This window comes from Chrysochloris asiatica, unplaced genomic scaffold (assembly GCF_000296735.1).
Source record: "Chrysochloris asiatica unplaced genomic scaffold, ChrAsi1.0 scaffold00064, whole genome shotgun sequence".
Classification (NCBI taxonomy): Eukaryota; Metazoa; Chordata; class Mammalia; order Afrosoricida; family Chrysochloridae; genus Chrysochloris; species Chrysochloris asiatica.
The window spans coordinates 930015-942076 of NW_006408582.1; the positions used below are offsets into that span (position 1 = coordinate 930015).

The window sequence follows — 12062 nt, forward strand, 5'->3', positions numbered from 1 at the left end:
CCGCGGGAGAAAGATGAGGCGTTCTGCTCCCGTAAAGATTTACAGCCTCGGAAACCCTGTATAGGGTCGCTATGAGTCGGAATCGACTCCATGGCACATAACAACAACAACATTATGACTAGAGCTGAAAGAAATATTTCCTGAGTAATTGTGAACAAAATATAAATGCGTTTAGATTCAGAATTTCAGAGTGAGAAATATTATGATTGCTAATAGTTATTGAGAGTTTAATATGCACCAGATACCATATTAACAACTTTGTATGGATTGTGTCTTTTAATCTTGAAAATATTCCTATGAAGTGGATACTATTACATTTTACAGATGATGAAACTGGGATGTAGATGAGAAGTTAAATACCTTTGCCAAGTTGGCATACATAATAAATGGTAAGCTAAGCCTGCTATGGCCCTGTAGGACAAGCACTGGACTTTTAACCATAAGGTCGGTGGTTCAAACCTACCAGGTGCTCCATGGTAACTCTATACAGGGTCACTACGAGTTGAACAAATTTGATATAACTTAACAACAAAAAGCTACCGGCTCAGGTCACCAGTCACAAGATTTCATTCTGTGTGATCCTCAGCCAGAAAGAATGACTCTTAGCAATATTTATAAGTACAGGTAATTTACAAAGTATTTAGCAAACTAGAATACAAACATTGATCAGACTGATTTGATAAGAGCAGCACCAGTGGGTACAAGTTGAATAAAAGCCTTACATAGAAGCATATCCAGAGAGGATTTTTAAGGTGAGTGAATGGGCGAATGGATGCTCTAATTCTGCTGCAAATGGGCATGTAGCCATAGCCCCCAGCACTCACTTCCAAAGAGAATGTCAGATTATAACTCCCACGCAATTCTATATTCTATCAGATAATAAGACTAAAAATGTTGATTCCTCTTGTCTCACTAATGAAAGGTTCAGGAAGTAGCATAAATTGGGACATGAAGGCACAGGTATTAATAATCTAGTGAAGAGAAATGGAGCTTTCATAGTCTGTGTTTACTAGTTAGACACAAATGTAGAAAATCCTGGGTGCAGAAAATATGTAGGAAGAGAAAATATCAATTTAGGAACTAGACGTGGTCAAGGAGTTGAGGAACTTGAGATTTGGCTATTGAGCTGAGGTGTCTTGGTGCCAGAGAAGCATACTGTAGAGGTTAAACAACATGGTAGAGAATAGAGAGATGAGTTTTTACTTAAAAACAATATTAGGAAACTTTGGTGTAATCTTCTACTAGCAGAAAGACATCTTCAGTAGAACATTAGATTGTGTTTTTCCTGATTTTTAATCAAATTAAATTAGAATAACAGTCACAAGGGATTTATTCAAAGATGATCTCAAGTGTGATTGTTGTTGTTGTTAAGTGCCATGGAGTCGGGTCCGACCCATAGCGACCCTGTATGATAATTGCGTAACAGCCAGTAGAAAAAGGAGGTGATCTAAACCTTAAAATACTGAATTAGAGCAGAGACTGGGGGAACTGATTAGATGGCAATAGTAGACTTCAAAGAAACAATTAAACAGTCTCCCGAGACAGTACTGAGTTCAGAACAATGCAAGAAACAATTAACATGAACATAAACACTCTTTGGATTAATATTCAGAAGTTATATTAGCAACTTCAGGACATACATCTCCTACATACCAGTGTGAACCAGGTGCAAGGCAATAGGATTGAGACCCAAAAATGGAACCAACTATACCTAGTAATAATCTGAGAGTGAGGGTCAGGTTACACATGGAACATGCAAAGCATGATGATTTCAAAATAACCACCTAATGTAGAAAAATGAGCAATTTCAGAGCAGAGTAATTGATTACAGTGGCATTAATCTGCAAGTTATAATATTGTCCAAAATTATTGGGAAGATGGAGTTTGATGTTGTTGTTGTTGTTGCTGTTAAGTGCCATCAAGTCAGTTCTGACTCGGAGTGACCTTGTATAGGGTTTCTGAGAAGCAGCTGGTAAAGTTGAACCGTCAGCCTTGCCATTCAAATCAACCGTACAGTCCAAGCACATTAACTCACAGTGCCAAAAGAAATAAGTGTCTTCAATATAAATGTTTTCCTGGAAGAATCCATTTAAAAATTCTTAAGTGATGAATACACTACCTACCTGTTACTAGATGAAATATTCATTGGAATTCTAACCTTGTACCTATAGATACAATCACTTGGGAATAGGGGTTTCTTTGTTATGTTAATGAGTCAATATCAGTGTATAGTTATCTTAAATCTAATGACTTTAGAGATATAAAAGGATGCAGATTACACTGAGAGTTGTTGTTGTTAAGTACCTTGGAGTCAGTCCTGCACAGGGTTTCTGAGGCTGTAAATCTTTATGGAAGCAGAAAACCTCATCTTTCTCCCGAGGAACTGCTGGCAGTTTTAAACTGCTGACCTTGAGGTTGGCAGCCCGATTCGTAACAACTAGTAAGCACAAATGAGAGAAAGCTAGGTCTACATGGAAATACCCAAGGAACCAAGGAATGTCATAGTTACAAAAGCTAAGGCAAGAATTTTTCCCTAGAGCAGACAAACAGTGCCTTTCTCTAAACCCAGTGCTCTAAATTCAAACTCTTAGCTTCCTAAACTGTAAGAAAATAAATTTCTGCTTTTTAAAGCCACTCCCTTGTGATATTTCTCATGCAGCAGCATTAGATAACTAAGACACAATCTGACCCAGGAAGATTCTCCTGAAAATATCTTTAGGGTCCTGTTAAATTTTTTTTTGCTTAAAGTAACAATAAAAAAAATAATAAAAATAATAATAACTATTTTCACAAAATATTTTATTTCATTTGACAAATCAACTCATCAAAAACAAGTATTTCTATGCTGCCTAGTTTTCAAATAAGAAAACTCACATACAAAAAGCTTAAGGAATCTATTGAGTACACATGGGCATTACTAATTAATTAATTAATTAAACAGGGATTAAAGCTAAGTGTCTTAACTCCAGTTGAGACTCTTTTTCCAAAATCATCAAGAGATCACTCCTATTTTCATCTAGCATCCTCGTTACTGGTACAAGTGGGCTTCAAAAAATTCATGGAAAAAATTCATCATCTTTCGATTCTAATTTCCCACAGCTCTTTGAAGCCCACTTGTATATATTTCCATTTTAATAGTTATGTCGTACATATAGTACTTTGTTTGCTTGTGTTTATTTTTGACCCATGCAAGATTATAAACTCATGGAAAGTAGAGACTATGTTTACCTCTTTCTTAAAAATGTTTTCTCCCGACTCCAAAAGACAAAAAGATCTTTAAAAATTCTGGTCTGTTCTTGAAAGATACTCTGCATAATTATAAATACAAAGCCTCCCTTATTAACAGCTTTTATTTCATTCTCCGTTTCCTGAGGGTAGCAACCATTTCAGCTGTTCTTTCTCGGTACAGGTGAGTTATCTGTCTGTGAGCCTTGCAGGCTCGGTCGGGGCAAATGTAGGAAGGCGTGCTTGGAGACTGAAAAGATTGCTGGATTTTGCAAAGTCAACTTTTTCTGCTGCCAAAGGACAAACCTATAAACCAGACCAATACTCTTCTGGCCTTACAAGTAGCACTGGATATTCAAGGAAGGTCAAGAGAATTTATGTGGCTTAACCAAATCGCACAATAAGTGAGTTTCAGGATCATTCTCATCTCTCTCTCTTTGTTTTGTTTCACTAGATATTATTTAAGATAATTTTTTATTTTAAATCAAGCACAAAGGCATGACAGCTTCTCATTATTTGGATACTACTGCTATATATATGAATAATGAAGTACCTTATAATTTGTTAGTCCTTTCCCCATCATTTTCTCAGATGTCTCAAGATAGCTTTATGAATTAGACTCTGTTGTCACTACTTATATTTAAGGAGACTGATAACAGAAAGCTGGGTATTCCTCAAGGTCATAGCTGGGATCCAATGGAAGATGTGCCTCAACCGCCATGTTCTGTGTATCTAGCTGTGCTAGTTCTCACTGAATGAATGGGCACATTAGTGGCAGTGTCATCCCCATCTATGTTAACAAAGTTTTCATTCTATAGGGTACAGAAATTATTTTTTTATATACTAATTATCTCTTTGTATCCAAATATATTGTCATTCATTGATTTCTTGAATAAACTCTAGTATTTCTTGTGTATTTTTTAAACAACTAACTTGTATTTAATTAACACTCATGATAACAATTTAGCATTTCTCGTCTTGCTTGTGAATGATGATGGCTAGAGACTTTTTGGAAATATACATGTTTGACTATACAACTTGTCTTATGAACAAAAATGTGTACCTTCGTAAAATAAAGGTCAAAATTATCAGTCCTATGACCAGGGACTCAATCTTAATCATTTCTTTATAACATGGAAGACAGTACAATGTTTTGCTTAACCTACATGCCTATCATTAGGCTCACCACACTCAGATTCTTTCCTTGACCTTTCCTACCCTTTTCTGTAATAATCAACACTAGTCTCTCTGTAAATATTTTCTAGATTTTTCTGGCTTCTGTCTACTTTCATTCAGCACACATCTCTGGTGGAAGAGTAGTAGATGAGAGAAAAGGAGATTTTAGGGCCTTGCTCTCCAACTCTCCCTTGGAATCAACTGTAGTTCCATCTCCTCAGTATTTTAGGTTCTCCAAGAGTCCTGGTGTGGCGCTGTGGGTTAATGTGCCAAACTGCAAAGCTGTTTGAACTGCAAGGTTGCCGGTTCAAGCTCACCAACTGCTTCTCAGAAACCTTACACAGGGTCACTATGAGTCAGGATCAACTCGAGGGCACTTTACAACAAACAACAATAAAAGATCTGAGTTGTAATCCCTATAGGTCTTAGAGTGTTGTTTTTCCGTTTTCAGGAACTGCCTCAGGGAAGTGGGAAGTGTGTTATCTTTCACTACATACAATTGGGCAATCATCTGCTGGTTGGTGTTCTTTACTCCTCAAGTCTCCACTGTAAGGGAAAAGCTGATAGTTAACAAAGGTCATAAAACCAGGATACTCAGCTCCTCCCTCCTCATTCCATTACTTGACTTGCAAAACTGAAATTGCTCTAGACCTTAAATGAAGTTTAAGAAGTTTCTTTCATCTAAATATCCAAATGCACGTCTCAGAGTCAAAGTGGGGGATCAGTAGTTACATTTTAATATTATTCGCTACCTGGTATAACATGTAACAAATCGTGTTTAGGCTTAAGACAGTACCTGCCAAGGATGTTTACTTATCCACTAATTTCCACCTTCTCTTCACTTGACTTCTTTTCAGGTCTTTTTCATACAGTGATTCCCCCACCCACACACACCTCCTTCCCTGTGACACTTAGTGCTTCCTATAGAAAAATAAAATCTCAACTCACACAAACTTCTTGTTACTAGAAAACTCAATCTTTTCAGTTGTCAATTGAATGTCAATTGTTTGCTCACATCACTGTATGTTGATACCATAGAACTAAGGAAGCACTCTGGTTTCTGTTTCTGCTGCATCACAAAAGGGAAACACATGAGCTCTTTTCTTCTGCATGGTGGATAGGTCAGATAGAAATGGAGAGAGAAAATGATGCAGCTGATTTTCTTCTGAAGTATCTCCACCCTGTTAAGACTACAGAAGGTCACTGTTTTGTATGTTTCTATAATGCTCTTGAATCACATAAGGTATGGCACTATTATGCTTTCAAAATGCCTACATATAAGCACTCATATGAATTTTGGGATAGAAAAGTGACTACGTTTGTGAAAATTTCTAACATTAATTACAGGTAGTCCCCAATTTATATGATGTATAATGATGAACAATACTTGACAACTTTCTGGGTTTTTTGTTTTTGAGTTTATATTTTCTTGTTTATAAAATATATGTACTACATAGAATGTTAAAATACATCTGTAAATTTATATGTAATGTTTCCAACTCCTAAAGAAAATCAAAAGTCAGATTTATAAAGACACTAATAATAAAAGAAAATAATAATGAAGACACACACAAGAGACATCTGACTTATGACAGAGTCAGAGAAACTGCAATGTAAGTCGGCGACTACTTACAGGTTATTGCTGCTATTGGTGTTAAGTTCTGTTGAGTTGGTTCTGACTCATATCAACCCTCTATTGGGTTTCTGAGGAGCAGCTGGTAAGTTTGAACAGCTGACCTTGCAGTTCAAATTAACCTTGAGATTGAGTGCTTATCCTATGGTGCCACACCAGGTTATTAGAAATCTATAAATTATTAGGGAGTTATTTAGAAAAATTCTGAAATTAGACATAGAAATATAGAAGCATGTGAAGAATGGGATAAACAGTCTTTAAGTTGACACTGACCCAGGAAACAACAGAGTTGACTTCGGTAAACTAGCTTTGGCACATAAAGGTAAACAGTCTCTTAATCTGTAACCCTGGAGAGAAGACATAACAAAATAGTCTTTGATATCATACTGACCCATACTGTGAGAAGCTAAGGTGAGAAATTCACATGTAAACCAGAATTTCTGCTCAGTCACTGAGAGAAAGCAGAAATGAAGCCTCCCTCTAGAGTCCGACTCCCTCTGAAGACTGAGATTCTAAACAGAGATTCTGTCTGCTATCATTGACCTCAACCCCAGCTACATGGGATCTCTACCAAATTTGAGTCATGGTCAATCCTTCCTCCAAACATCACTCATAAAATGTAGAAGCCTGAAGTCTATAGATTGGGACTGAAACTAACACTGTAACTGTTGTTGTTGTTGTTGTTGTTGTGAAGTACTGTTGAGTCAGTTCTGACCCATGGCGACCCTGTATAGGGTTTTCGAGGAGCAGCTGGTGAGCTTGAACTGCTGGTCTTGCAGTCTGATGCATTAACCCACAGCTCCACACCAGGACTCCAACACTGTAATGGAACTTGTTAATTCTGATTTTACGAATCTAAATGAATGTCTTGAGGACTTACCTGTATGGTTTTCCATGAATATTTTTCAACAAATTAAGCAAGCTTATGCATGTCAAACCTGGGCATTTCTTTATTTAGGTTTAAGTTAAAAATTCTACATTATAGATACATAACATTCCTGTTTGGCATGACTTTAACTACATTATTTTTTGAAATCGTAGTTACATTATTTTTGAAATTGTAGCTGTGGTCTTATTATACTAACCATACATGAACACCTTTCTGGTTCTGGGTTCCATTTCAAAACTCCCTCACAGTAGCTGAAAAGAAATGAATGGCCGGACACCTACAGAACAAGACTAATCAGTATTGGCTAAAGCCCCGAAAAGGCAAAAGACAAACACCAAATATCATTAACTACCACATTCCCAGAAGAGATACTAATCACCAATATAGGGTTAGTAAAGAACATGACCACAAAATATGCTTTGGAATACTTAGACATGTCCCTAGAAGACATGAGAGAATTAAGGGTAAAGGAGTCAAAAGAAAGGACGTTTAGGAAAATACTGTGTGTACTGTAATTGTATTTCACTACCTCACTGGGGGCAGGTAGAGAGTAATGTCAGTCTCACACCAAGCTTTATGAGACAGACTTCAAGAAGGCCTCTGAGAATTCGATACGCTAACTCACATCTGAACTATGGACAAAATTTCCTGGTCAGAGCTGCCCAGGACAGCAGGAGAAGAAAAGAGCAACAGTGAAAGAAATTATATTTATGATACTAAGCATGCAAGGGGTGTGATTTCCACAGACCAAGTGACTGTCATGAAGATAACTATATGGAAACCATCTGAAAAAGAAAATTCCCAAGAATGTGGCATGTCAGGACAAAAGTGAACAGATTTAGGGTATATTCCTGGGAAAGAAGAGTTGAGATAAATTCACAGTAAATAAACCAGAAAACAAAAAAATAACCATTCAGGAAACTACAATGTATTGGACCTCACAGGGTGATTCTAGGAAATTCAGAATAGAAGTAAAGAGCACATAAATGCCAGACCCCCACAAAGGAATATCACCTTTCTAAAAAAAAAAAAAAAAAAAAAGCAAGTTATTTTCTTTTGGTGTGTAACAAAGTACCACAATTTAAAACAACACATACAATCTCAGAAATACAATCTCAGAAGTCTGAATATGATGGGTTCCCTTCCCAGGGTCTCAGTGATTAATCTGGTGGCCAGTGTTTAGATCTCCTCTGAGGCTCATGGTCCTCTTCCAGATTCAGTTTGCCAGCAACACTCTGTTACTTGCAATTGCAGGATAATGGTGACTGATATCTTGCTGGCTGTCAGCAGGAGTCATCCACTGCCATGTGTCTCCTTCCATAAAGTGGAAGTTTTCTTCAATGCTAGAAGAAACACCAACTTCAAATCTCTACTGATTAGATTAGGCACAGCTATAATAAACCCATTTGCCAGTTGAATGAATTTCAACTCACGGTGACTCCAGGTGTAAAAAAGTAAAACTCCATAGTGATTTCTTGAATAAGTCTTATGTATCGGAACATACTTTGCAGCATTTAACAGCAACAACAACAGATTTCCAGACTTTCTTCCATGACGCCACTGGTTAGGCTCCACCCGCCAATTTTTAGGTTAATAATTAAGAGCAAATCATTTCTGCCACTCAAGGATTTTCACTCAGGATAATCTCCCTTTTGATTATCTTAACATTTGCTGATTGTTGTTTTCATCGTTAGGTATCCTCGAGTTGGCCCCTACTCATATCAGTATTCTGCACAACAGAACAAAACATCACCTGGTCCTACGCCATCCTCACAATTGTGTTTGAGGCTGTTGTTGCTGTCATTGTGTCAATCTATCCTGTTAAGGGTCTTTCTCTTTTTCATTGATTCTCCATTTTACCAAGCATGATGCTCTTTTCGAGGAGTTGGACCCTCCAGACAACATGTTCCAAGTACAAGAGATGAAGTCTCTCCATTCTCCCTTTTAAGGAGTTTTCTGGCTGTACTTCTTCCAAGACAGATTTGTTTATTCTTCTGAAAGTCCATGGTACTTTCAATATTTCTCTTCAACATCATAATTTAAATACATCAATTCTTCCTTATTCTTTCTTATTCATTGTCCAATTTTCGTATGTCTATAAGGCGATTGAAAATATCATGGCTTAAATCAAGCAAATCTCAGTCCTAAAACTGACACCTTTGCTCTTTAACAATACAATACACTAATGCAATAACATCATTTAGTTTCTTGATTGCTGCTTCCATGAGCATTGATTGTAGATCCATGTAAAATGAAGTCTTTGACAACTTCAATCTTTTCATAGTTATCATGATGTTATTAATTGATTAGGTTATAAGGATTTTCATTTCCTTTTCATTGAAGTACAATCTATGTTGAAGGCTGTATTATTTTATTTTCATCAGTAATTATTTCAAGTCCTCTTCACTTTTAGCAAGCAACGTAGTTCCATCTGCATAGTACTGGTTGTTAATCAGTCTTCCTCCATTTCTGAGGCCACGTTCTTCTTCATATGATCCAGCTTCTCAGATTATTTTCTCACCATACAGATAGAAAAATTATGGTGAAAGAATACAACCTTAGCACACACCTTTCCTTATTTTAAATCATTCAGTGTTTCCTTGTTCTGTTTGAATGACTGTCTCTTAGCCTATATACAGGTTCTTCATGAGCACAATTAAGTGTCCTGGAATACTCATTCTCCTCAGTGTTGTCCATTATCCTCAGCTTGTCATGTTCCACACAATCAAAAGCTTTTGCATTGTCATTAAAGCACAGGTAAACATCTTTCTGGTATCCTGTACTTTTAGCCAAGATCCATCTGACATCAGAATGTTATCTGTTGTTCCACGTCCTCATTTGAATCTAGATTGAGCCTCTGGCAGTCCTGGTTGATATTCTGTTGCAGCCATTTTTTTTTATTATCTTAAGCAAAATTTTACTTGCATGCAATATTAATGATGTTGTCCTATGATGTCTGCACTCTATTGGGTCACCTATCTTTGGAATGGGCACAAATATGGATCTCTTTCAATCAGTTGGCCAGGTAGTTGTCTTCAAAATTTCTTGATATAAGTGAGTGAGTGCCTCCAGTACTACATCAGGTTGTGGAAAGATTTTGGCTTGTATTCCATAAATTTCCAGAGCTTTGTTCTTTGCCAATGCATTCAGTGCAGTTTTGCCTTCTTCCTCCAGTACCATGACTCTTGATTATACATTATCTCTTGAAATCACTGAGCATCAACCATTTCTTTTTGGTACAGTGACTCTGTGTATTCCTTCCACCTTCTTTTAATGTTTTCTGCATCATTCAATATTTTGCCCAAATAATCCTACAGTATTTCAAGTAGGGGCTTGAATTTTTTCCTCAGTTCTTTCAACTTGAGAAGTGCTGAACATGTTCTTAACCATAACCAAACACCTTAAGGAAGTTAGTTGCTTGCCCTGAGGGCTCAGGACTATAGTCTTAAGAGACACCAAGATCAATTGACATGACATAGTTAACAAAGACAGTGTGCTAAATCATACTTCGGAGAGTAGGGACTAAGGTTTTAAAAGCTTGTGAGCAATCATGTAAGGTGCAACTACTGGTTTCTCCCTGACCAGAGCAAAGAAGAGTGAAGAAAATCAAAGATGCATGGAAACAATTAGTCCAGTGAACTAACAGACCACATGAGCATCAGCCTCATGACCTTGAGACAAGAAGCACTAGGTGACATCAGCTCAGCTACCACTACTGGCTACCACACTTCTAATGTGAAAGGGGTTACATTAGAAGGTCCTGGAAAGAGTGGGGAAAAAACTATAAAACAAAACTCAATCTCATAAAAAAGATTAGGTTTACTGGTTGGATAGAGAGTGATGGAACACCCAAGACTATGATTTTTAGTCACCCTTCAGACTTAAACTGAACTCACCACCATGGCTAAATTTTCAACCAAATAATAGACAGTTTAATAAGGGGAAGAGTAACACTAGGAAAGTATGTATTCCTAATAACAATTGTGCATTTGAGATCATAAGAATAGCATTTACCTAAGAGCAAAACAAAGGAGCTCTGGTAGTGTAGTGGTTACGAATTAGGCTGCTAACCCCCAGGTCAGCAGTTCAAAACTACCAGCTGTTCCACGGGAGAAAGATGAGGCTTTCTGCTCCTGTAAAGATTTATAGCCTCAGAAACCCGGTGCAGGGTCACTATGAGTCGGAACCAACTCCATGGTACTTAAAAACAACAACAAAGGCAAAACAAAGTTCAGAAGGCAGGAAAGGTTAGGAAAGAGGAGAAATGGAAATACAGGAAGGAAATGGGATAAATGACACTACATTACAGGAATTGCATTCAATGACATGAAACAAAACATGTATGGATTATTGAATGGAAAACTGATTTGCTCAAACCTTTTCTCAATTCACAATTAAAAGTTAAAATGAGCAACAATATCAAGTTCTGCTAATAATTTCTGAGAAAAATCTATGAAAGATAAATTTGTAAACAATATTAGATCGTGAAGAAGAGGGATAGTACTGACAGTTCTTCTAGAGTGGGGATACTTGAGATAAGACTTAATGAAAGAGTGGGAGAAGTCTCAGCACAGCAGTAAAATAGAGTATTCAAGGAAGGAAAACAGTGTTCTCTGCCTTACTCTCCCATAATGGTATTTAGATAAGATCTGATCATTTAGCCCACACATTAGTCAATGGAGCATGAAGACATATGCACTATTAATGAGCATTACAAATCAAAATTGCATACCAGCCATTTCGGAGCTTATAACAAAGCTGTATTCAGCTTTCCTTGATAAAAGAGCTGGACTCTAAATAATGTACTTCCTTCATCCTTTCTTCATTGATTCTTGAAGCCATGAGAATCTTTTTCTTAATTTTTGCTGCCCTCACACTTCTTGCTCAAATTTTCCCAGGTAAGAGGGAACTCCTTAATACATTTAGGGATGGTGATCATTTCAGGATTTGTCTTTTGAAGAGAAAAGTTAAGCTTTTTAAAAGGTATAATACTCATCCCCATGTTCTAAAAAGAAGACCCAGGATAAACAACTAACTGGAAATTTTTTCTGAGCTCACAAACAAAACCATGTGACCACACTGGTATAGATAGTCTCCATCCAGAAAAGTCTCTGGTTGATTTCCCTAATAGCTCTATTA

The 12062-nt window shown here is 37.0% G+C and overlaps 1 protein-coding gene across 1 annotated transcript in view; it reads right to left on the reverse strand.

The window, feature by feature from the left end:
- Nucleotides 1-11662, reverse strand: part of LOC102837971 (sperm-associated antigen 11A-like) — a 63568-nt gene extending 51906 nt beyond the window's left edge. Inside the window, exon 1 of the mRNA XM_006864423.1 lies at nucleotides 11656-11662. Coding sequence (XP_006864485.1) covers nucleotides 11656-11662 — 7 coding nt within the window. The remainder of the gene's footprint in view (nucleotides 1-11655) is intronic.
- Nucleotides 11663-12062: the final 400 nt, after the last annotated feature.